The sequence below is a fragment of the Mesoplodon bidens genome (genome assembly GCF_964165515.1).
Source record: "Mesoplodon bidens genome assembly, chromosome: 9".
NCBI classification, from domain to species: Eukaryota; Metazoa; Chordata; class Mammalia; order Artiodactyla; family Ziphiidae; genus Mesoplodon; species Mesoplodon bidens.
In genome coordinates, this window is record NC_138166.1 from 12,757,588 (window position 1) to 12,784,943 (window position 27,356).

The window sequence follows — 27,356 nt, forward strand, 5'->3', positions numbered from 1 at the left end:
CCTGGCATTCCTTCTGGTTCAAGCCCCCCAAAGATCCCAGGAAAGGGTTCTAATTAATTAGCTCAACCATCCTGGATTGACCTGGAAGTTGTCTCGTTTTCCTCTCAGGGGTCTGCTAGGACACAGGGCTTGGAAACCCTGACCTCCCCAGGGAGTAATTTTATCTGCCCTATTTTGGGTTATTAGGATCCTGTCTGCTACCTGATTCCTAGGTTAGACTGGCTACCCTGAAGAAGCCCTCTGTGTTTGTGGAAGGCAGCTTCTCCCATGGCTCGTGAACTTCCTTTCCAGCCTAAGGGGACATCTGCAGTGTACTCAGTACCTTTGTGAATCAGAGACAGTTGATGAGCCCTGAGCTCTGGGTGTGAGGGACGCTCCTGTCACATGTTTCACCACCTGCCTGTATGACTGCAGGTGACCCATTTGGATTTGTCTTTTTCTGTTGAGAAACATTACCGTTTCATGATAGAATAATGCTTTACACACAGAGTGACAGTAAATAACAATACCAGACAAATGTCGCTTCTCTTTAAAAGAATGGCACTATTATCAAAAATATCAATTCATGTGGGTACTAATGGAAAACGCCTCGAAGAAGAAATAATACTTTACATTTATACAAGTTTTTCTAAGATAAAATGGGAGGCTAAAGGTCACTGTAATTTTCCTTTCACAAACTTTTTTGATGTTATTTTCTTCTGAACCTTCAGAGCAGCCAACCACCTGGCTCCTTCGTATTTTGCAGTTATTGAATTTTTAAATCAGATTGGATATTTTTTTCTAGACTTGCAAGGGTTTGTAATTTGTGAGAGAACTGCTTTTTTGTGCAAAAAATGTTTGTTTTTGGAATATTTATACTCTGATAACTGTAAAAGAGATGGCTTTGTATCTGGTTGGTTGTGTTTTCCCTTCAGTTAAATTAAAAAGCATTTACCATTAACTCACTATTTGCAAGACACTGTTCAGCGAGATTGCTACAGATGTGTAGGATTTAGCTTGTGCCCAAGCCTTTGGAAGAGCTGACCTTGTACCCATGACTGCCCTACCAGACAGCTGTAGGACGGCACAGCAGAGCTGGATTATGGTGCCACCACTCTGCTTCCATCGTACACACTCTATGGGGAGCTTGTGCGCAAAGGAACAGATGGACAGTCCACTGAGTGAGTTTGTGCCCTCGGTGGGTGAGGCGGAAATGGGTGTCTCCCCTTCTTGCTGGCTTGCTCAGTTCCTGTATGACTTTCAGAGTAAGAGCACCTCTGGGGCTCAAAGGAATCCATTTTCCACACAACATAGCTTCTTAATGTAAGCCAGCAACAACTTCTGCTGCTCAACAGAAGAAGCCATCTGTTTTAATGCTGGAGAGAAAACGCATTGTTGTGGACTTAGAACTATATGGCCATCTTCAGCAATGGCTTCCTGTGGCATTTTCAAGAATATCATTGACTGTTGGAGATTTTGCCTCATATATTGTTTAGAATTTAGCCCCCCACATGATTCCACTGAAATGAAGATACAAATAAGGTGCATTCTGTGTTCCTACCTAGAAGGGAACCTTTAATTCTAACTTTCGTGCTTGGGGAAAGTGTCAGGGAGGATGTGGCATTTGTGCAGAGCTTTGAGGAGAGAGTAGGATTTTGATAGGTGGGAATGGGGAGTGGAAGGGATGCATTTCCAGTGGGGAGACCACGTGAAATAATAATGTGTTGAGATAATAGTGAATAGTCTAATAAGGTTAGAAATATATGGGCTTTATTATAGTAGGAGGAAAGTCTTGAAAAATAGGTTAGAATCAGATCATGGTGGGGGAGGGGGTCCTTGAAAGACTTGGTAAGAATTTGGGCTTTATTCTGTATGTTGTGGGAAGCATTAAAAATTTTGGTCAGAGATATCATGCCCAAGAATAGTCAAGATGGATTCCTGATGTTTCAAAATAAGTCCATATTGTCCTCCCCACTCCTTTCACCTCAGTTATTACCCAGGAACAAACTGAGAAGAGGTGATCTCTTCCTGGGGATAGCCACATGGAACGATCAGACAGCCCCACTCAGGTGTGTGAAGTAGGAGTGGAAGGAGGTAGGGTTAGACTGTGAGTTCGCTGTGCTGTTATTGACATATGTATTTTATATGTTACAAACCCAACAGTTTGGTGTTATAATTATTGCTTTATGCAATCCTGTCTTTTAAAGTAAAAATTAAGAGAAAAAAGAGCAAATGCGTGTATTTATACAGTTTTTTATATTTAGTCAAATGTTTATATTTTCTGGTGCCCTTCATTTCTTCCTGCTGATTTGAGTTAGCCTCTGGTGTCATTTCCTTTCAGCCTAAAGGGCATCCTTTAGTATTTCTTGTAGGGCACATCTGCTAGCAACACATTTTCTTAGTCTTTGTTTATCTGAGAATGAATTCATTTCATTTCATGTTTTTTTTTTTTTTTTTTTTGGCGGTACGCGGGCCTCTCACTGCTGTGGCCTCTCCCGTTGCGGAGCACAGGCTCCAGACGCGCAGGCTCAGCGGCCATGGCTCACGGGCCCAGCCGCTCCGCGGCATGTGGGATCTTCCCGGACCGGGGCACGAACCCGCGTCCCCTGCATCGGCAGGCGGACTCTCAACCACTGCGCCACCAGGGAAGCCCTCACCTTCATTTTTAAAGGATAGTTTTGCTGGATACAGAATTCTTGTGAGAATCTTTTTCTTTCAGCAAATTGAGTATGTCATCAGTGCCTTCTGATCTCCATTGTTTCTGATAAGGTAACCATTAATTATTTTATTTTTCCCTTATATATGATAAATCTTTTTTTAGCTGTTTTGAAGATTTTTTTTTTGACTTTTAACAGTTTAACTAAAATGTGCCTAGGTATGAATTCCTTTGTGTTTATTCTAGGCTATGGTTCATTGAGCATCTTGGGTCTGTAAGTTAACAGTTTTCATAAAGTTTGACAGTTTTTTTTTTTTTTGCTGTACTCAGGCTTCTCACTGCTGTGGCCTCTCCCGTCGCGGAGCACAGGCTCCGGACGCGCAGGCTCAGCGGCCATGGCTCACGGGCCCAGCCGCTCCGCGGCATGTGGGATCCTCCCGGACCAGGGCACAAACCCACGTCCCCTGCATCGGCTTGTGGACTCTCAACCACTGCGCCACCAGAGAAGCTCCTGAGAGTTTTTTGACCATTATTTTTTCCTGTTTTTCCTACGTCTTTCTCTCTTTTTGTGGAACTGCCATTATGTGCAGGTTAGTATGCTTGATGTTATCTTACAGGTCTCTGAGGCTTTCTTCATTTTTATTCATTCTTTTTAATCTGTTCTTTAGATTGAATTATTTCTGTTGATCTTTCTTCATGTTTCTTGATTCTTTTTTCTGCCAGTGCAAACATGGTGAACCCATCTAGTGAGTTTTTCCATCTCAGTTATTGTGCTTTTCTATTTCAGAATTTCATTTGTTTCTTTATCATAATTTCTACATCTTTATTGAGATTCTCTTTGTTGAGTTATTGTCATCATACTTTAATTTTTAAACATGGCTTCCTTTAGTTCCAAAGCATTATGGTTTGCTTTGAGGTCTTTGAGAAGGCCAACAGCTGGGCCCACTCAGAGACAATATCTATTGACTGCCTGTTTTCCTGAGTATGGAACACACTTTCCTGTTTCTTTGCATGCCTTACAAGTTTGCTGAGAGCTGGCATTTCAGATTATATTTTGTAGCAATTCTAAATTCGGATTTACTCCATCTCAGGCTTGTTTCTGCTGTTTTTTTTGTTTAGCAGCTTTGCTGGGCTAAATCTATGGACTCTGTCTCCACCATGGTGTGTAGATGCTAATGTCTCTGCTTTTTAATTTTTTTCTTTTTTTAAATAAATTTTATTTACTTATTTATTTATTTTTGGCTGCATTGGGTCTTCATTGCTGTGCACCGGTTTTCTCTAGGTGCAGCAAGCGGGGGCTACTCTTCATTGTGGTGCGTGGACTTCTCATTGCAGTGGCTTCTCTTGTTGTGGAGCATGGGCTCTAGGCACGCGGGCTTCAGTAGTTGTGGCTCGCGGGCTCTAGAGCGCAGGCTCAGTAGTTGTGGCGCACGGGCTGAGTTGCTCCACGGCATGTGGGATCTTCCCGGAGCAGGGATCGAACCCATGTCCCCTGCATTGGCAGGCGGGTTCTTAACTGCTGTGCCACCAGGGAAGTCCCTTAAATTTTTTAATTAAAAACTTTTTAACCCTGGCTCTCCAGGGTTAGCCCCTGTGTCTGCATGGCTTAGCAGTCAGTCCATGATTGGTTAGAGGTTATAGTCAAATGCCTTTAGCTGATGGATCTCTGTGTGAGTTGGGGAGCATGTTCAAATTTCAGGTAGCATTTTTTCCCCTCTGACAACCATCAATCTGTTCTCTTTGTCTGTGAGTTGGATTTTTTTGTTTGTTTGTTTAACGATTATCTACATGTGAGATCATACAGCATTTGTCTTTGTTTGCCTTATTTCACTTAGCATAATGGTCTCTAGTTCCATCCATGTTGTTGCAGATGGCAAGATTTCCTTCTTTTATGCTGAATAGTATTCCACTGTATGTAAATACCACATTTACTTTATCCATTCACCCGTGGATGAACATTTAGGTTGCTGCCCCGTCTTAGCTATTGTAGATAATCAAGACAGTGATTTTGTTTTCTTTAGATAAATACCCAGAAGTGGAATTGCTGGATTGTATGGTAGTTCTATTTTTAATTTTTTGAGGAACTTCCGTACTGTTTTCCGTAGTGGCTGCACCAATTTAATAATGCACAAGGGTTCCCTTTTCTCCACATTCTCACCATGGCTTGTTATTTCCTGTCTTTTTGATAATTAATAGCCTTTCAGACAGATGTGAAGTGATATCTCATTGTGGTTTTGATTTGCATTTCCCTGGTGCTTAGTGATGTTGAGCATCTTTTCATGTACCTGTTGGCCATTTGTATGCCTTCTTTGGAAAAATGTCTCTTCGGATCCTATGCCCATATTTTAATTGGATTGTGTGGGTTTTTTCTCTTGAATTGTTTCAGGTAGTTTTAAAGTGTATCCTGACATCTGACTGCCATCTCTGCGTTCTCTGCATGTGCTACAGTCTCATGGACAGCCGGGGATATTTGGATAGCTTGGGCCCTGTCTGGTTTCTCCTGCGTGCCCACACAGCCTTCCAGTGGGCCATGGTTGCTTGGAGAGCGTTGGAAGCTCTTCTGTGGTTGTCTCGTTTTTTAAAAGTTCTGGTTAGTCTGTTAGTGTGATGTTTGCTGCAGCCAGGACCACAACCTCCAGCTAGGTAGCCTGCTAACCTTGCTGTTTGTCTGCCACCGTGATCACCATTGCCAACTGTGTGGCTGGGCATGGAGTTTTTTGCACTTTACTCTTAAGTTAGCCTTCTCCAGCGGCAAAGCTGGTAAAACTACGCTGCTGACCATCCTGGGGCTGGGGCATATGGGGTAGCAGTCCTAAGCAGCAATGCCATAGACTCCCTGTGAAATAATGGAAAAAATGTATACTAGTCTCTGTCCCCAGTTCCTGGTACAGGGCTCCTAAAACCCTTGTGATTTTCTAAGTCGTAAGAGCGGTAGAAGCATCTTTTGTCCTAATGTTTGGTCTTTGATCCCTGTTCCTAACACAGAGCTCCCAAATCCTTTGAAATTTCCTGGGTGATAGGAATGACTTTGTTCTAATGAGGAGACTTCTGGTGGGCTTGGGGATAGCTTCAGGATGGGGGCTGGTCACCAGGAAGACCAAGCCATGATTAGAAGCTTGGGACTTTCAGCCCTACCTGCCATTCTGTGGGAAAAGGAGAGGGGCTGGAGATTGCATTAATCATCATCAATCATGTGTTGATGATCAGGCTACGTGAGGAAGCCTCCATAAAAATCCCCAAAATATAGGGTTCAATGAGCACATCTACATGCTGGGAGGGTGATGCACCCCAACTCCACGGGAACAGAAGCTCCTGCACTCGGGGCCCTTCCAGCCTTTGTCCTATGTATCTCTTCATCTGACTGTTCATCTGTACCCTTTATCATATCCTTTATTATATAATAAACTGGTAAACATGTTCCCCTGAGTTTTGTGAGCTGTTCTAGCAAATGATCAAATCCAAGGAGGGGGCCTTGGAGACCTAAAATATATAGCCATGTTGGACAGAAGTTGTGGGTAACCTGGGGACCTACTACTTGTGATTGGCATCTCAAGTGGGGGGGGTCTTGTGGAACTAAACCCTTGACTTGTGGGATCTGATGCTGACTCCAGGTAGATAGTGTCAGACTGAATGGAATTGTGGACATCGGCTATTGAAGAAGGATTGGTCAGTGTGGGAATCAGCTCTCTCTCACGTGTGGTGTCAGAAGTGTTGTGAATGTGGTTGTAGCTGGGAGTAAAGGAAGAACGCAGGAGTGTTTTTACAGTCCCGCTGTTCTAACTTGAGGTTCAGTAGTTTTTCATGAATAAATGCTTTTCAATTTGTATGCCTTCAGTTGATTTCCAGAGTCCTGAAATGTTTTTGTTTTACTTTTTTTGTGAATATTGTATTTTGTTTTATCACTGCTTTTGGGGTGAGGAGTTGCCGTACTCCCCACTCCGCTGTTCTGAACACCTGAAGATGGTTTTCTAGTATTCAAGGTGTAGAGGAAGCCATATTATTAGAAGATTAAGGTAGACATCAAGTCAGTATTTTTATTTTATGTGAAAAGTTCTATTAGAAAGAGTTCAGTTTTACAATAATATCCTTAATGTGATTTTTTTTCCTAACTACTTTCTAATAAGTTTTTGTACCTTGATTCTGCCAATTGAAGAAGCTATATGTTTTTAGGAAGTATTAAATTATAAAAGTAATTTTGAAAAAGGATTAGATGCATTTAAAAGAAAGACTGATTTTTAGCAAGATAACATTTATTATGTTTTTAAGAACCCCTTTTATGTTTGAGATATGAATGTTTCAAAGAGTTTTTTTTTTTATTCTGCGGTACGCGGGCCTCTCCCTGTTGTGGCCTCTCCCGTTGCGGAGCACAGGCTCCAGACGCGCAGGCTCAGCGGCCATGGCTCACGGGCCCAGCTGCTCCGCGGCATCTGGGATCTTCCCGGACCGGGGCACGAACCCGCGTCCCCTGCATCGGCAGGCGGACTCTCAACCACTGCGCCACCAGAGAAGCCCTCAAAGAGTTTTACAGTCATCTCTTTTTGGAAAAAAAAACCTTTACTTCTGATTATAAACACAGCACATTGAAAAAGAGGAAAACCTAGGAAGGCACAAATAGGAAAATTAGAATCATCACAATCACACCTTGAAGAAAAAAAAACCACCATATGAACTCTGGTATCTCCTCTGCAGACTTCTTGTATACTATCTGTGAGCTCAGGTCATGTCTTGAAACCTGTTTTTTTAAACAAACAAACAAAAAAAAAAACCAACCTAATTCAAATTTGGTGAACATCTTCCTATGTTATTAGATATTTTTGTAAAACACAATCTTTAAATGGATGTAGAGTATATCAGTAGTATGTATGGATATCTATCATAATTCATTTGTTTATTGTTGGGAATTTACATTTCTTCTGTTTTCAGCTGTCAGGATGTCTTCAGATTAGATTACTTGCAGAGCGCTTGCTGAATTGAGCACAAACATTTTCAAGGCTTTTAATAACTATTTTCAGACTGACCCCCTCCATCTCCACCCCACCCCCTGCTTAGAGTTTCACAGCAGCGTATGAAAAAGTTCACTCTAAGCTGTGCACCCTCTCCAAAATGAAATTTTGGTAAAATCATGTCATTTTGCTAATTTATTAGATTTTAAATGCTTAATTGCTATTTTATTTCTGTATCTCCTATCTTATATTTATATCATTTTTTAAATTAAAAATTCTTTTAAATTCATTATCATTTATTGCCTCACAAATCTTGACTTTTTTTTGAAGTTTTCCTTTAAAAAATTAGAAATGGATTTTTTTCTTTGCTCAGAGAAGAAAATCCTACTAAGCTGTTTATTAGGATTTTCTTTTGACTTTAAATAATGAATAAGCCAGACTGACTTGCTTTTACTTGTATATATATATATTATATATTATAAGCGTTTGGATGTTAGTATGCATTGTCCTGTTACGGTTAGATGATATTTTTCTAAAATAGCATCGAAATTCTTATTAGACTTCTGATAATCACATAGAGAGACCTAACTGAAAGATATTCCTGTAATGCTTACATTTAGTTTTATTACTAAATCTGGAAGCTGGGAATTGACTAAACTATTTTCCTGTAACTCTGGCTATATTTAAGTCCAAATATCACATCCAAGAATCATCTTGACAAATGATACTGGTTCTGAAAGTTTATTAATAAATTAGAAGAATCTGTAGTTTTTCTGTTCCTGTAATCCTCTCATAGGCACATGTTAGGCAGTGTTAGTCTCAAAAACAGTAAACAAAATTATTTTCAAGCTTTAAGTAGCTCTGCTTTGTCTGAAGGACAAAATTCTATTTTGATAAATATATCATTCATTATCAGCTAGAACTTGTATTCATATTACTTTAATGTGATTCAAGGTCTCAGACCAGTGCCAAGAGGTGATCACATTATCTGAACAATAGAGCATTTGCACAAAGTCTTAGGAAACTGTTTGCTGGCCTTTTAATCAAAGAATTAGAAATCTTTTTTGATTTCTCCTTGGCTATTAATTTCTGAAAACCCACACTATTCATCAAATATAATGCTCATAAGTCTTCTTTAGACCATTTTCAGCAAAGCATAAATATAATTTCTATTACACCACTGTCCTCCAGTACAAAGAGATCCACTTGCTGTCTGCTACTTAATAGTTCTGGAGAATATCTTTGAGGAATTGTAGTGACTAGTAGCAAGCACATACAAGGGCTTTGAAGTATTAATGGTTATCAAAATATGTTCTCAGAATTATTCTTAAGGCTCTTTTATTGTATCTATTTGTCTTACTCTTGGTCATTTGTAAGTTTTTATACTTTTACTTAAAGAACATTTGTTTGGAATATATGATCTGGAAAATACCCAGAAATTGGGTCTTTTGATTAAACGCACTTGACCTTTCTTGGATCTTCACATTGTTAATTTTCTTAAATCCTTACTGATGGAAGGAATGTCCGTAGCTACAGGGGGACCATTGTTCCATGTGAGAGGGAGTGAGAGCACATATGGTGTTTCCTCCATTCTCTGCATCCTGCAGGCTACTCATAGCCTATGAACAGTGGTATTCTGTAGAGTATTTGAGCCTATCCTATTCTGGATTCCTCCTCACAGAAACACTTCATGTTGATTGACATGCTTCTTTTTATAAACCTGTTGAATGCTTTGTCCTCTTAATTGTGCCATACTCCTTATAAACGAGTTAATTATTAAAAGAGGTGACGGGGCTTCCCTGGTGGCGCAGTGGTGGAGAGTCCGCCTGCCGATGCAGAGGACACGGGTTCGTGCCCTGGTCCGGGAGGATCCCACATGCCGCAGAGCAGCTGGGCCCGTGAGCCATGGCCGCTGAGCCTGCGTCCGGAGCCTGTGCTCCACAACAGGAGAGGCCACAACAGAGGCCCGCGTACCGCAAAAAAAAAAAAAAAAAAGAGGTGATGGATATTTTATAGACTGAATGTATACGGGTTGAACATGTGGTGGAAATAAAGTGGATTGGGGATAGATTCAGTGATTGAGTCCGCGTACTTCATAACTAAAGTTTTGCATTGCTTTGGAACCCAAGTCTAGAATAAAAATTTACTTGCCATGTGTATATGGGTTGTGACATAGTTAGTCCTTTGTTTTTCCTTGGGAGGCATTTTTGAAGAAAAATTAACACTTAAAAAAATACAGTTTATATACAATATTATGTTAGTGTCAGGTTTACTACATAATGATTTGATGTTTATATACATTATGAAATGATCACCAGGATAAGTCTAGTAATTATCTGTCTGCATACAAATTCTTACAGTACTATTGACCATATTCCTTATGCTGTATATTACATCCCTGTGACTTATTTATTATAAACTGGAGGTTTGTACCTCTTAATCCCCTTCACTTATTTCATCCACCCTAACGCCTCCCTTCTGGCAATCCCTTGTTTTGTTCTCTGTGTCTATTAGTCTGTTTTTGTTTTGGCTTGGTTTGGTTGTTTTGCTTCTTAGATTCTGCATGTAAGTCAAATCATGCAGTATTTGTCTTTATCTGCATGGCTTATCTCACTTAGCATAATACTCTCTAGATCCTTCCATGTTGTAACAAATGGCAACATTCCATTTTTTTATTGCTGTGTAATATTTCATTGTGTATATATAAATGTATGTATATATATTTATATATCCACCACATCTTCTTTATCCATTTGTCTATCGATGGACATTTAGGTCGCTTCCTACATGTTTTTTAAAAAACAGATTAAAGAATATTTTGGTTTCTGTAGCTTTAATAATAGGAAAATAGCAAGTGATGGGCAAATTCTCATTTGTTTGAAGCTCTCTGTTGCTGCTCATTTATGTATCTTAGTGACACTGATCCAGTAGTGTCCTGAACATGGTGGTTTACTTGTGAGGTATGAATGGTTCTTGATAAATATAACTAAATCACTTAGCTGTACACCTGAAACTAACACAACATTGTAAATCAACTATATTCCAATATAAAATTTTAAAAAAATTTTATAGAGAACCAGAAGATGGTTTTGAGGGGCTGATTCTTAAAGCCCATTGATAACCTTGGGGAGAGGTAAAATCAACTAGATTAAGCGGAAGCTGTATTTCTTTCATTTCACCAAGACAGGATTATACAGTTAAGTATCTTTGCTAAAATCTTTAAAATTTTTCTGACATGAACATAACTGATTTGGGAATTAAATATTCACTTAAGTACTATTTAATGAAGCCTGCTAACATTTCTGCAAGATAGGTTCAGGATGTGTTTATATTGCTCTTTTTGTATTATAGCTGAAATATAGGCAGTAACATAGTAGATTATAATGAGTTTTTAAAAATTTATTTATTTTATTTTTGGCTGCATTGGGTCTTCATTGCTGTGCGTGGGCTTCCTCTAGTTGCAGCGAGTGGGGGCTACTCTTCGTTGTGGTACTCAGGCTTCTCATTGAGGTAGCTTCTCTCATTGCAGAGCACGGGCTCTAGGCGCGTGGGCTTCAGTAGTGGTGGCTCGCGGGCTCTAGAGCACAGGCTCAGTAGTTGTGGCGCACGGGCTTAGTTGCTCCGCGGCATGTGGGATCTTCCCAGACCAGGGATCGAACCCATGTCCCCTGCGTTGGCAGGTGGGTTCTTAACCCCTGCGCCACCAGGGAAGCCCCTATAATGACTTTTAATGTTTTGATGCAGGAGATAGTAAAATGTTAAGTTATATATTGAATAACTGAATAGTAAATTAATATTTGAATGGCAGTTTTAAGGAAATGTTAATGATTCTGCTCAGAGTTTATGAGGCTTACTCTGTAGATAGATAGATTGATTGATTGATTGATTTATGGCTGAGTTGGGTCTTTGTTGCTGCACGTGGGCTTCCTCTAGTTGCGGCGAACGGGTGCTACTCTTTGTTCCGGTGCGCGGGCTTCTCATTGCGGTGGCCTCTCTTGTTGCGGAGCACGGGCTCTAGGCGCACAGGCTTCAGTAGTTGTGGCTCGCAGGCTCTAGAGTGCAGGCTCAGTAGTTGTGGCTCACGGGCTCTAGAGCACAGGCTCAGTAGTTGTGGCACACGGGTTTAGTTGCTCTGCGGCATGTGGGATCTTCCCGAACCAGGGCTTGAACCCGTGTCCCCTGCATTGGCAAGCGGGTTCTTAACCACTGCACCACCCTTACTCTGTAGATTTTAAAGTTAAGTTTTTTTTCACTGTTTGTAAGTAAACTGTAAGGTTGATTTCACTACTCTCTCTCTCCCTCCCCTCCTAAGCCCCTAATAGAGAGAGAAGGAGGGAGAGGAATCCTTGGGTTTAGGGCCATCAGACGGTGTTCTCTCCTCTGGGCACATGGTAAGATCACACTTCCATGTCTCCGTGACATTAGGAAAGATCATGTCACTTGTCCTATGAAATGTGATGTGCATTCCTTCTTGGCCGAGGTGACATGCATCACTTCCACGCTGAAGCTTTGGGAGCAGAGGGGAGGAAAAATTCTCCGGAACCCTCTTGGGGTCTCTGGCTGGGCTTAAGAATCAAACTGACAAGATTAAGAGAAGAAAAGCGTACAAATTTTATTGAAGTTTTACATATGCACGGGAGCCCTCACGAGAAAATGAAGGCCCAAAGAAGTGACCAGAGCAGGAGGCTTTTACACCTTTTAGACCAAAAAACAGTAAATTTGTGAAGAATTGACAAGACAAAGGATTTGGGCTGCGGGTAATTAAATGGTGAAGGAGTAACAAGGTTTGTTTATACAGCGTTCTCTGCCCTGGTGATAAGAATGTCTCCCTTCCTCCTGGTACAGGGAGAAGGTATCTTTCACATGGGAGGTTTATCTGCTACTTTCAGGGAAGAAAGGCAGGGGAGCGGGGTGAAGGTCAGAGTGACCTTCCTGCTTCTGACATTTTCTCAAACTCCTTCAGCCTAAGGTAGTACGCCAGTGTGCCATGTTTTGGGGTACCATGTTTTGGGGTGCTGTGTCTTGAGCCCCATCAGGAGCCACTGTCTTGGGGACTGGTGACATTCTAAATGGTGGCAGCTCTGGCAGCCTGCATCCCTCTGTAAAGAACACGTGGAACAGAATACCCACTGTCCTGAGATGGACGTACAGTGTAGGCAAGATGTAAACTTCTGTCGTTATCACGACGATCTGGGGATGCTTGTTACTGTAGCATGAGCCAGTCTACCCTGACAGATGCAGTTTCCATAGGTCTAAGGGGCAATGAAGAGATATTAAAATAACTACTCATCTCTTCAGCCATTTTTGTTAACATTTACTGTGTCCCATTCACTCTTCCAAGTGCTAGAAATACAGCAGTGAACAAAACGATCTCCTCTTTTCTCAGGAAACTTCTTCCCATTCTTCATTAACTATTGAGGGAGTCTGTTTTTCTGCAAAGCCTTGTTCTCTGAGCAGCAGGTCACCCCTTTCTCTTCTGTGCTCCTACCTACTTTGTACACGCCTCCATCGTGGCACTAATGTTATTGTGGTTATTCTATTTCTATTTTCTTGTTTTCTAGGCTGTGATGGCCTAGAGAACAAATGGTTTATACATGGTGCATAGTTCTATATAATATTTATCAACAAGTACCTACTGATAGCACAGGGAACTATACTCAATATCTTATAATAACTATAATGGAAAAGAATCTAAAAAAAGATACATGTATGGGGCCTCCCTGGTGGCACAGTGGTTGAGAGTCCGCCTGCCGATGCAGGGGATACGGGTTCGTGCCCCGGTCCGGGAAGATCCCATATGCCGTGGAGCGGCTGGGCCCGTGAGCCATGGCCGCTGGGCCTGCGCGTCCGGAGTCTGTGCTCCGCAACGGGAGAGGCCACAGCAGTGAGAGGCCCGCATACCACAAAAAAAAAAAAAAAAAAAAAAAAAAAAAGATACGTGTATGTATAACTGAATCACTTTGCTGTATACCTGAAACTAACACAATATTATAAATCAACTATATTTCAATAAAGATTAAAAAAAATAAAGTGATATAAAATACATAGATGTAACAACTTCCATAGTAGAATACAGAGTGATAATATAGGTACTTTGCATTGTTCTTTTTGCATCACCTCCCACATTTCAAAAACTATTTTTTTGAACGAATAAATCAGATTTCCTGTGGGTCCTTTTGCTTGAATGTGATTTGGGATCTAAATGTGAACTTCTGTATTTTGACATATTTTCCAAATGCCTTTGCTTTGTGAATTACACTCTAAGGTGATCACTGATATGTCACAGCGGATAGGTACCAAGTTACCTGGGCAAAAATGTGAGTGAAGGGGGGAGGGGGAACGTCTATGGCTTGTCATTGTGCCTCTTCCCTTTACTTACTTATAACTAGTGTACCTGTATACCAGTGTTGCTCAATCTTATTTTTGTCATTGCATCTACCCCAAGTCTTTTTAGACTTTTTCTCCCTAACTGCCACACCCGCCATGAGACTTTAATACAACAGATATACTATATATCTGGTTAAGAATTGTATGTATATCTGTGTTTTACATTGAAAAAAAAGGGTGGTTGTTTTTTTCCCCCCTTCCTCCAGCTAATCTTCTTGTTTGAAAATGCATGCCTTAAACTAGTATTTGTAAAAGGTACATTTTTTTCCCTTTGTAGGAGGACATTTCCACTTCAATAAGCTAAGTTTAACCATATTGAATCAGAACTCTGTTGTCTAATACACCTGTGCTTTTATAATAGCTTTATTTTTATCTGATTATCATTTAAATAAGTATGCTGGAATCTTAGTGTACTGAGAACATTGGGAAAGTAAATTTCATATATTTTGTAGAAGCCCATTTTTCCCTAGGTTTTAGGCCTCTAAACCATGCAGTCTTTCTGTACAGGCCGCATTTGCTTTTGATTCCTTCAGCAAGTATTTATTGAGGGTATACTGTGTGCAAGGCTCCATGCCAGGTGCTGAGGCCCAGTGACTCATGGGGCTTGGTCTGCTTCCTTTATTCTTTGTTAGCTTTGTCAGAGCGCACAGGGTTATGTAAACTTGTCCAGGTCACAGTTGTTTTGACTGTACTGATTTTTATACATTCCTGACAAAGTACAGTGGGCACTTGGTGAAAAACCCTGGGAGTTGGTGTAATCCCTTGTGCTGTATAATAAGAGGGCTACTTGGTCTTTGTCCCGGCGCCTGGCACAGAGCTTCCAAAACCCTGGAGATCTGAGTTTCTTTGGTGTGCTAACCAGTGATTCTTGGCTCAGGGGCTCCTGGATAACTTCAGAATGGGGGCTGGTCCCAGAAAGACCAAACTTTGACTGGAAGCTTGGAACTTTCAGCCCAACCTCGGAGAAGGGGAGAGAGAGTGGAGACGGGTTTAATCACCAAAGGCCAGTGATTTAACACTTGGTGCCCATGTAATAAAACCTCCATAGAAACCTCTAAAGGACAGCGTGCAGAGAGCTTGCAGATTGGGGAGCACATCAAAGAGCTGGGAGAGTGGCACCCCCATAAAGGGCATTGACCCCCTCCCACTATATATCTTGCTCTGTGCATCTCATCCATTTGGCTGTACTTGAGTTGTATCCTTTATAATAAACGGGTAAGAGTAAGGAAAGCACTTCCTGAGTTCTGTGAGTCATTCTAGTGAATTATCAAACCTGAGGAGGGTGTCGTGGGAACCCCCAGTTTACAGCTGGTCGGTCAGAAGTATGGGTAGCTTGGGAATTGTGATCGGTGTCTGAAGTGGGGGCACTCTTGTGGGACTGAGCCCTTTAACTTATGGGATCTGATGCTCACTGCGGGTAGATAGTGTCAGAATTGAATTGAATTGTTGAACATTCGGTTGGTGTCAGAGAGTTGGAGAAATGGTGTTGGAAAGGACAACATGTATTTGGCACCAGAAGGAAAAAGAAACCCTTGTCCCTTGTCTGTCACACTGTGTGTGTGTGTGTGTGTGTGTGTGTGTGTGTGTGCGTGCGTGCGCATGCGCACACGCAGTGCATAAAGAGATTGAGGGCCAAGCCCCAGAAGATGCAGACCCAGTATAGTTGTCATTTCCCTCTTCTGTCCTGCAAACCCTGACAGTTGTGTGGCTACACCGGTGCACATTACACTGCCTGCAATGTGGGAAACTACTTAAATTCTTGGAGCATTCTAGATGACTAATGTATTATCGAAACACATATATGCACAACATGACAGGAGAAACTCAGCGTAGGGTTCACATGAAGAAAAAGACTCTGCTCTTCATTACTGTGTAATTGCCAAACAAAGCATAGAATATATAGCTTCAGCTCAATTTCAGATTGCCCAGGAGGGAGGGGGTACAATTCAGAAAAAAATTCGAGGCAGCTCAGGTTATCTGGAGGCTTTGGTTTGAGGGTCCATCCAGACATAGTCTTTCATCCATTCATTCCTTGTATAGATATTTACTGAACTCCTAATCTCTGTGCTTGGCCCCTTGGTGAACAAGACAAAAGGTCCTCATTTTCACTCAACCTCTCTGTCCCCATTTTTTTGGACAAATGGTGTAGGATATTTTAACAAAAAAGAACAACTTTTTATTCATTCATTCATTTATTCTATGTGTGTTTGAGAGTGTATAATACAGGTAGACTATTGGGAGATATTTAAAAGAGACATTGCGTTTGCCTTCAAGGACTGTCAAGCTTGTTTGTTCATCAGTCATTCATTCAAAAAAATGCATTGATCCAGGCACTGTGCCAGGTCAGTGCCAGGGAAATATAGAAATGAACAAAGCACACAGTGGGTCCCTGAAGGGCTGCAGTTCCAGCCTGAAGGGGCAACAGGTGGTAATGTCTTTGGTAGAGTGAAGTGTGGTAGGTGATGGTAATGAGCTGTGCCCACACTCTAGGGACAGTGCAAAGGGAGCACAGCAGTGGGGTATCCTGAGTTAGCCCTGTGTAGGCGAGAGGTCAACACGTGACTCTTAATGTGACTTTTTAGTTGGGGCTGGAGAGAAGGGATGGCTTGGAGAGGAGGAGGAGACTGTGTCAGTGAAGATAAGGAGGTGTGAGCCACCATGGCTGTGCACAAAACTGCAGGTGCTGTATTTTGATTTGGGTGTAGGAGGTGGCAGTGGGTGAATTTTAATATAGTGAAACAATTGCACATCAGTGCCAAGAACTAAACCTTGTAATATTGGCACAATAAATGGTTCAATGAAATGGATAGCCCAGAAATAAACAAACAAACATGTGATCAGGCAGGTATCACAGATCAGAAGGGTGTTAAGTAATAAGTAATACTGGGGCAATTGATAAGTTATTTAGAAAGAAAATAGGTTCTTACTAGTGATGGGTTTTAGTCAGCATTTAGGGGCTTGAAACTTAGAAATTAGAGGATTAAGATTTCATTCTGTGAATTAAAACTTAAGATCCACACTAATGGGTCAAGGCTGTGTATAACAGGTTACCTTAAAGAACATAGTATCTTATCGACGCCATCACCGCACTGAACATATAGATCCTATGGCAGTGGTGGACTTCACGGACCCCACCCTCACAAGGGCCTCTAATTTGGTTTAGCGTTCTGCTCTTGCCCTCTTAAAAATCTTAACTTTTGAACATGGGCGTATATTTTCATTTTGCACTGAGCCCTGCAAATTATGTATCAGTCCGTCAAACATGGAAACAGAAAGTTACGGAGCCAAGCTTTAGAGGTAGATGCTCTCCTGCTTTTAGGAAAGTTGCAGCAACACAGTTCAAGAGTCTGGGCCACACGAGCAGGACCATGTGTATTGTGTGTGGATACCTTGGGCTGTCCCAGACTGATGTATTAAATAGTCAATTTATTTGACAAACTCTCTCTTCCTCCCATCTCCTTCTCACCAAAGAACCTTTTAATTGTGATTTGGCTTCTCCTGTGGTCTTCCTGCAGGGAGAGAGCTGGCTGGTCACGCTGACTCCATACTGATTCGGGAAGTTAGTTACTAAGCTGCCATTCTGGTGATATGCGTCAGTGAGGTTCTTTAATGGGAGCCTGTCCTGGGAAGAAGGTCCCCTTCTGTTAGGTTTCTGAGGCGGAACGCTGATGTCCAGGCCTTGAGCTGGTGAATTCACCAAAGCCGTCAACCACAGAACAGTGGTTAAGGGCAAGGCCTTTGCGTAAAAAGGAATGAGGTTCTAACACCTGCTACAACATGGATGAACCTGGAAGCCATCATGCGAAATGAAATAAGCCAGCCACAAAGGACAAATATTATATGATTCCACTTACGTGAGGTACCTAGAATAGGCAAATTCGTAGAGTCTGAAAGAAGATGAGAGGTTACCAGGGGCGGGAGACAGGAGAAACGGGGAGTTGTTACCTTATGGCTTCAGAGTTTTTGCTTAGGGTAATGAAAAAGTTTTGGATATAAATAGTGGTGGTGCATGTACATTGTGCATGTACTTAATGCCACTGAATTGTATACTTAAAATGGCAAATATTGTGTTATATATATTCTACCACAGTTTTTAAAAGTTAATAATGTAGTGTACCAATAAGCATTGAATGCGCGCTTTTCATGGGTGAATTGTATGGCATATGAATTATATCTCAATAAAGCCGCTTTCTAAAACATTTTAAAAAAAGAAAAGAACAAGGCCTTTGGAGTCAGCCAGACAGCCCTAGGGTCAAGTCCTGTGGTGCTACAAGATGATGTACGATGTACGATGTTGTGTGATGTTGGCCAAGATACGTAACTGTGCCCTGTTCTTTCATCTGGCAGGTGGTGATATGACACCTATCTTAGGGTTGTTGCGAGATTGAAGGGGAAAATATACACCAGGTCAGGGTTTCTCAGCTTCAGCACTGTTGACATTTTGGACCAGGTCATTCTTTCTTGGGGAGAGGGGGAGAGGGAGCTGTACTGTGCAGGGCGGGGTGTCTAGCAGCATCCCTAGCCTCCCCCAGCAGCTTCCTCTTAACCCCCCACAGCTATGACAACCAAAATGTCTCCAGACATTGCCTAAATGTCATGCTGGGGGGCAGAATAGGCCCTGGTTAAGAAGCACTCACTGGCTTAGGTGTATAGAGCAATGCCTGGAGAAAAGAAAGCTACTGCAGGTTTGGTAATAGTAATGACAGTCGTTGAGCTAAAGATGACAATACTCCTGAGACCATCCTGAGGCCTCTGGAAAGACATTTGTCAGCCTTTCACCTGTCCTCTGCTCTTTAAATTTCTACATCCATGCCAGAATCAAGTCCACATGGATTAAAGGGTAAATGTAAAAAGGTCTACCTTTACAAACTGAAAGAAGAGAAGTTACAGATCTGTAGATTTGCAAATAAAGAAGATTTACAAATACCAAACTCAAAAGCAGTGGTACTTTTGTGATGTTTAACATTGGGTTTAAATCATACGGGGGAATTTTCTTCCCTGATGTCATTACATTAAAAACAAACAGTATGCACAATTGGTAAAAAAAAAAAAAAAAGACAAAAAAAACACTTGGTAATTATAGTTAAAAAGAAAACTGGAGGGAATTCCCTGGTGGTCCCGTGGTTAGGACTCCGCGCTTTCACTGCCATGGCCCTGGATCAATCCTTGGTCGGGGACCTAAGATCTTGAAAGGCACATGGCGTGGCCAAAAAAAAAAAAAAAACAAACTGGATAAAATGATTATAAGAAATATGACAAAGTGGTATTGAGAAACTGGCATAAGTCAAAAAGAAAACCAAATACAAAAATAAATGCCTCAGACATAGGGACAAAAGAGGAAATACAGTCAGCTTACAATCATTTGAACATTGTTCAAATTCAGTAATACTTAAAAATTTAGATCTTTTTTTCATTTAAATTGGCAGAGATTTTGAGCATTAATATCTAAGTCTGCGGTACCATTTAGAGGAGTCTCCTTACACATTTCTTATAGGACACTGGATGGGTATAATCCCATTGGGAAGAAACATGGGGATAAATATGCCTTAAAAGTTGTCATACCTTTTAGCCCCCAAAATAACATTTGGGAATAATTCCACAGCATAATCTGAAATGTAGACAAATATTTATGCATGAAGATGTTTATTGCAAGGTTGTTTTAACAGAAGCCAGCTTCATGTCTAGCATTAGGGGTGTGGTAAATTATAGCTTATGGTAAATAATTAGCAATCCTTAAAACAATATTTACAAAATGTTTCTAATGGCATACAGAATTCTTAAGTGTTAAATGAAAAAGCAGGTTTTAAAATTGTGGATGCGGTATGAACTCAGCTCAGAATAAAGACTGGAAAGGAATATGCAAAATATTAATAGTATTTGTTCCTGGAAGATTGAGTTATGGGTAATTTATGAAAGTTACTCATAACTGCTTGATTAAATTGATCATTTCAAAGCAGACTTAGACTTTGTGTGTATGTGTGTGTGTGTGTGTGTGTGTGTTCTTTCAGGTAATTTTTTGATCTTATGCATTTCTATAGCTTGGAAAGAGGTTAGCTATGTTTCTCTGAATAAGAGAAAGGAAGCAGTTATCAGTGTCTTAAAGTGCAGCTTTATATTTTAGTAAATTCCTTATAAATTGCAATAGCAAACTGGCTTTGGGGGGTAGACTGCTTGCCCTGGATGAGGTGAACGAATGGTTTTTTACACCACAGCACTCTTTTTGTTCACTAATTTTTAAAGATATATTTATTGTAGCATGTTTCTTGGTGAAGGAATCTTTAAAATGTCCATTTTTATTTTTATAGTATGTGCAGAAGCTTATAATCCTGATGAAGAAGAAGATGATGCTGAGTCCAGGGTATGTAATTTACTGAATGCGTTAATTTTAAATTATACTCCCGTATTGGATAAAGAAAATACTAATAGAAAAGATGTTACCAGGCATATAGGTTAACAGGAGGCATAATGGAATTATTTTGACTGTTTCTTTTCCTAGTCTTATCTCTGATAGTTTACTTCTTCTTCATGTTCTGTATAATTACTTCGATCCAAAGCATCTCTCTCTTTGGATAAGAGGAAAGATGAACATAAAAACTCACTGAAGTTGTGGTTTTATTTCTCTTGCAAAAATATAGTCTGTGATGAAAAATGTTTTTAGCTATCTTTCCCAAAGTGATAATGTTATTTTTCTTAGACAAGTAAGTATTTATAGGAAAGAAAAACGCTGGGAAAAGCCTTCTGCTCCTACTGTTTTATCACAACAGAAGCTTACTCTGAAACAACAACAAAAAGTCACAGTAAAATTACATCTAAAATGTCAGTACAGCAGTTATTGTGTTTTAAAATCTATGAGTCTGATAGTTTGCTCAGAAGCTGATTTCTTGGAGGTCTTAATGTTTTTGCAAGACTTTGTCCAGTTTGGTTTGAAACAGTTTTTAAGCTGTGTCCTTTAGCTCCATTCTCCTATTATTTATTTAGTAGAAAGTAAACTCAATAGGAGATTACTGAGCCTGGAAATGGAAAGTAATCATGTACTTTTTTTTTTTTTTTTGAGTACATACTTTGCAAAAGTTTCTTTTCTTCTATTTGGCCTTAAATAAAAATAAAAATCTGTTTCTGTAGCTCTGAAAAATACTAAAGTAAGATTGAGTTTTAATATAGAAAAGCAGATACTGGATCCGTAAGTCATTACATCATTAAGCTCCCTGAAATATAAATAAAATCCAGTGGTAGAAAGATCAGGAGCTTTAAATGACACAGAAGATTTTGGAGAAAATCCCATTTCACTCCTGTCCCCACGGGGATTCGCAGCACCAGACTTGCAGTGTTCATTTCTCAGTACCATAACTTACATATTTTGATCAGGTCCATAAATTCCAGTCTGAAAATTATGTTGCCTTAGGATCAAGTTATCGTCTCTAATGTGTAATGTTGCTGTTACCCCTCCATGTCGTCTGAAAAACCGTCCCCTCTCCTACACTTTATTTATGTATCTTGCAGAAACACTAGTGGGTGACTTTGAAGACAACGTTCTTTGTGTATAAATGTATATGATAAAACTTGGTAATTGAGATGTTTGATGAGCTGGTTTAGCTTAGTAAAAATCTAAATTGAAAAGAACATTTAAAAATACAGTTTGAAAACAATATATAGTATCTCATAGACTCGAAAACTGTTAGCTACCATTTGGTCCACGTGATTGGTAAAGTGGTTTGGCTGGATCATTCCAACTAATTTCTAACAGTCTTGTTGGGGAGGCTATACCAGTTAAAATTCATTTGGCTGTGGGAAAGAAACAATCACATTTAGATAAAATACAAAAGAAAACATTGGGGAATTATTGGACATATGCTTGGAAATCTTGTAGAATTCCTGAAAGTGTTAAAATAAACCCTAGGCTGTGGCTAGCAGGCAGGAGCCAGCCCCCTCTGGGGTCCTTCCACAGCATTCGTGCAGCACCTAAGAGTATCGACATTGAAAGGGACTCAGCTGCCCGTCACTCTTATTGTGTCAATCTCAGTTCAAAATCCCAGCTTCCCTGTGGAGAGTTTCTCACAGACTTGATTTTGGCTGGGGGACCCCACTTATAAATGAAGGCATCCTGCAAGCCCACTCTTGGGCATATACCCAGAGAAAACTCTTAATTCAAAAAGACACATGCACCCTTATGTTCATAGCAGCACTATTTACGACAGCCAAGATGTGGAAGCCACCTAAATGTCCACTGAACAAAGGAATGGATAAAGAAGATGTGGTACATATATACAAGGGAATATTACTCAGCCATAAAAAAGAATGAAATAATGGCATTTGCAGCAACATGGATGGACCTAGAGATTATTCTATTAAGTGAAGTAAGTCAGACAGAGACAAGTATCATATGATATCACTTATATGTGGAATCTAAAAAAATGATGTAAATGAACTTACTTACAAAACAGAAATAGACTCACAGACATAGAAGCAGACTTAGGGTTACCAAATGGGAAGAACAGGGGGTGGGGTGGAGATAAATTAGGAGTTTGGGATTAACATATACACACTACTATCTATATATAAAATAGATAACCAACAAGAACCTACTGTATAGCACAGGGAACTATATTCAATATCCTGTAATAACCTATAATGGAAAAGAATCTGAAAACGAATATATATATGTATATATAACTGAATCGCTTTGCTGTATACCCGAAACTAACATAACATTGTAAATTAACCATACTTACATTTTTTTTTAATGCTTAAATTTTAAAAAAATGTTTAAAAAAGTAATGAGGGCAGTTCCTAGAGAAGGAGGCATCTTTGTGGGTTGGGCATTCACCCTGAGTTGTCCCTGTAACACCCTACAATGTTACTTTAATTTTTTAAATTAATTTATTAATGATATATTAATCATTATAATGAAGTGTCTTGGGTTCTTCATTAAGTTGACTCTTCTCTACTAAAAACTAATTTTTTTACATATTAAAATATTTTAAAACAAAATATTAAACATTTTATAAATATTAAATATTTTAATATTTTTTGTCTTAGATACTATTAAGGCACTTGTACCTTAGCCCTTGGAAATGATTATTACAGATTTCAAAATTTAATTGGCTCTAAACCGATACTGGAAAATGTCTGTAAGGAAAACATGAAGTGTATTTTGATAAACTAACATTTCATTTGGACATTTAGTCTTATTTCAGAGACCCTATTTATATTATCAAATCCCCAAATCTCAGAGTAGTATAAATAGATATTTATTCTTTGATATGTATTCAAAGAAAATTCAAACACTTAAGACTGATTTTGGAAAACAACAAATTAGATTTTGGTTGGAATACCTTTAACAAATGAAAATGTAAGGGCTATATACATCTAGCATGTAGAAACTGGCAGAGAAGAGCTGGTAAATTGAAGAGTGGAGCATTTCTTTCTTCTGTTATTCCCTGAAGTGTTTTGGGAGTGCCTTCTGCATATCTGGCCAGGTGCTGGGTATATAGTGGTGAGCACGATGGAGTTCTTGCCATCTTGGAGCTTAGAGTCTTAATAGCAGAAGCCGACCACAAGCTAGTAGATTAACAGTCACAAAATATGAAGTGCTAAAAGGACAGTGTAACAGGGTGTAGGAATTAAAACCAAACCAAACCCCCCAGATCAACAGCGTCCCTAATGAAATGGAATAGTTGGAGAAGGGCTCCTTGAAGTGAGACCAGAGGATGACCGTGGAGAGTGTCTTGCCGAAAGCCCAGGAGTGCATTTTGGGTTGACCCAAGCCCATCAGAGTGGGAGCAGTCGGAGGCTCTTAATAAAGGCAGGTGTGGCTGAGGCTGAGTGGCTGAGGTGAGGGTGGAGGAGTGGGGATTAATTCTCTGTGAATGTGATGGACTCCACTGAGGTTTTAATCTGGAGAATGCAGCGTTCTGATTTAAAGTTTTAAAAGATTACTTTCAGCTCTATGTGGAGAATAGATTGGACAGGTATGAGAATATCTTGTACAGACTTCCCTTGCTTAACAAAATAGATGCACGGTGTTTCCTTTAAAGAAAACATGGAAGTCAGTGTTACTTATTGTTTTTCTAATTTTTTTTTAATTGAAAGACAACAGGTTATGGCAGGAGTTGACAGACTTTTCCTGTAAAGCTTTTTTTGGGGGGAATTTTACTATTTTCAGAGAGTAAATACTTTAGGCTCTGGGGGCCATGCTGTTTCTGTCACAACTATTCAGCTCTGCTGTTATAGCAGGAAAACAGACATAGACAACACATAAATGAACGGCTGTGGCTGTGACCCATGAAAACTTTATTTCTGGACATTTGAATTTGAATTTCATATAATTTTCATGTGTCAGGAAACATTCTTTTGATTTTTCCCCCCAATCATTAAAAAATGTAAAATCATTCTTAGCATAGGGGTCATGCAAAAAGAAATTTGGCCTTCAGGCCATGGTCTGCTGACCCTGGTTTCTAGTATGAACTCTGTGGCCAGCCTACAGCCGGGGTGAACCCCAGCTCTACAGCTTCTGAACTGTGTGACATGGAAGAAGTTACCTGGGCCAGTTAATTTTCTTACTTTTTTTCTCTTGAGAGATCACACAGTATTTGTCTTTCTCTGTCTGACTCATTTCACTTAGCATTCACCTGCTTCATGGGGTCTCTTACTAGGATAAAGCTAGTAATAAAGCCCTTTAAAAAATTTTAAAGCCCTTAAAACAGTGCTTGGCACATAGTAAGTGCTACATCAGTATTTGTTTAACCAATAAGATTTTTATCCTGAAATCAGAAATAAATTTTAATAAAAAACAAAGTGGCCTCTAGTATAATAAAAATCACATTCGGGCACATTGCCGAGGCCTTAGTTATCCAGATGCAGATCTTGTATGTCGGATCACACCAAACCCAGCAGAAGGAAATGAGTCTGTAGAAGTAGGAGAGCGTCTTCTGAGCAGTTGGTATAGGGCAGGGGAGCCAGAGCTTCAAAGATTCACCCGATTTCTGACTCTTTGCTTTCCAGGACGCAGAGCAGGATTTTCATGGCCGGGGGTGGAGGCTATGATAGATAACGGACTCTGGGCACTGAGGATTGATGGCAGGGAGACGGAAGAAAGGAAGAAGGGAAACAAAGAGGAGAGCAGTAGACAGTAGTAGGGGTGGCAGGACGGAGAAGCAAGATTGGGACATAAGAATTCATAAGAAGAGAAGTAGCTGGAGAGAGAAAGAAGAGGAAAAAGGTGGGTTTTAAAAAATTTTTTATTGACGTATAGTTGGTTTACAACGTTTCAGGTGTACACAAAGTGATTCAATTATATGTATAACTTTTTCAGATTCTTTTCCATTATATATATGTATATATTTTTTACATCTTTATTGGAGTATAATTGCTTTACAATGGTGTGTTAGTTTCTGCGGTATAACAAAGTGAAACAGCTATACATATACATATATCCCCACATCCCCTCCCTCTTGCGTCTCCCTCCCACCCTCCCTATCCCACCCCTCTAGGTGGTCGCAAAGCAAAAGGTGGGGTTTTGTGTGAGGTGTTAATACAAAGTGAATGGGTCAGGAGAGAAAGACTTAAATTGATGACAAGGGTAAAGCAGGTACAAGCTGGTGTTAAAAATGATTTTAAAAGACAGTTTAAGTGACACAAACATTATTTAACACTGCACCAAGTGGGCAGTCTCCATTCCCAAGGGTCCAGAGAGCTGCAAAATGGGGTGGAGGGTAGGAAGCTTTTATAGTGTAAAGAGTAAGGAACAAGGAAGTAAGCATAGAGCCCAGATTTGGCTTGGCTTTGGGGGATTGGCTGACTGGATATACTGTGTTTCTGGAAAAGCGGGGCATTTATAGGGACACGAGAGTTATCTAAGCTTTGGTTTGCTGATGTGGCACCCTGGGCAGAGGTGGCTCCATCTTGGGCCTAGGAAGTCATTTCAGCATCAGCGACACATTATCCCCAACCTTTTCTCTCTGAGGATAGAGCTGCTCAGCAGGCAAACGTTTATGATTGCTTCAGTTCGAAGTTCCAGATGGCTTTTGTGAAGTGAGAAATAACTTTTTGTTTTATTGTGTTAGCCTTCCTTATTTGAAGTAGGCACATGTGAATTTTGGTTGGCATGATTTAGTTCATATCCAGATTTTTAAAGTTTTTTGTATAGCAGTGAGTTCTTAGGCAGGAGGATCTGCTTTTTCTGGGTCCACGTGCCATCGCAGAATCTAGGTTGAGGTGAATATTGATTAGATAGGAAACAAAAGTTTGCATATCCCTTACCCTCAGAGGAAAAACTGCAGCAACGTCCTCTCTCACTGGCTAATAGTATGTAGCAGTATACTGTGTATACTGCTTTTTTGTGTGTGTATAGTATATAAGCAGTACACACATAAATAGTACACATATACGTACATTTCCTCAGTTGTTCTTGGGCCTCTGATTTTTAGCCATCTGAGATGGCTTTGAAATGCTGATTTTAATTTCCCGTTGCGAGTTTTGATGTATTCATGGGCACAGAGCTTACCGCTGCCCGGTCCTGGTTGCTGTGATGGTGGGGCTCCTGCTCTTCAGCATCTCTTCCAGTCACTCTGTGTGTGAACGTTAGAATCGGAAAAGGTGGCGTATGGGTCTCCAGGAGACCAACTCGATGTCTTCTGCTTTTAAGACCATCTCTTGTCTCGCAGACTCCTCTTATAGGTACACAGTTCGCAGAAGAATGGGCCTTCGGGGCCAAGTCCGTGAGCCTTCTGCTGGTCGGAAGGGACTCAGGAGGGTTGGCCGGCCGCACTTACAGAAGGCGTTCTGTTGGCCTTTACCCTCGGGAAAAAAAGTTTCTGAGCAAATAGTACACTGGTTTTCTTTGAACTCGTTCTCAGATGAGCGCACCAGGACTGTTGGATTCATTCTCCCTCAGATCCATAGTCTCCTTGGTGTGACAGTGCGTGATTGCTTGCTCCCTGTGGAAAATCAGTCTCCGTGGGCGTAGTTATTTTATATACGTTGTGCCTAAAAATGTATTTAACAGGGCTTCCCTGGTGGCAGAGTGGTTGAGAGTCCGCCTGCCGATGCAGGGGACACGGGTTCATGCCCCAGTCCGGGAAGATCCCACATGCCACGGAGCGGCTGGGCCCGTGAGCCATGGCCGCTGAGCCTGCGCGTCCGGAGCCTGTGCTCCGCAACGGGAGAGGCCACAACAGTGAGAGGCCCGTGTACCGCAAAAAAAAAAAAAAAAAAAAAATGTATTTAACATCTAATGCAATATACAGGTAAGAATTTACTCACTTCTAGAGACTTTATCAAGTTTTGAAGGAAAGAGATACATCCTGAAAGAGTATTAAATTCAATGGTAAAGAGTATGAAACAGTATTAAAGAGTATTAAGCAGAATAAAGGCACTCTGTAGATTTTCAACAT

General features: G+C 40.5%; 1 protein-coding gene across 2 annotated transcripts in view; it reads left to right on the forward strand.

Annotated features, from left to right (window-relative positions):
• The window catches only part of PRKAR2B (protein kinase cAMP-dependent type II regulatory subunit beta), a 114,172-nt gene that overhangs the window by 51,036 nt on the left and 35,780 nt on the right, over positions 1-27,356 (forward strand). For both annotated transcript variants that reach the window (XM_081243894.1, XM_081243895.1), the window contains exon 3: positions 20,271-20,323. In XM_081243894.1, the coding sequence (XP_081100020.1) occupies positions 20,271-20,323 (53 nt within the window). The remainder of the gene's footprint in view (positions 1-20,270; positions 20,324-27,356) is intronic.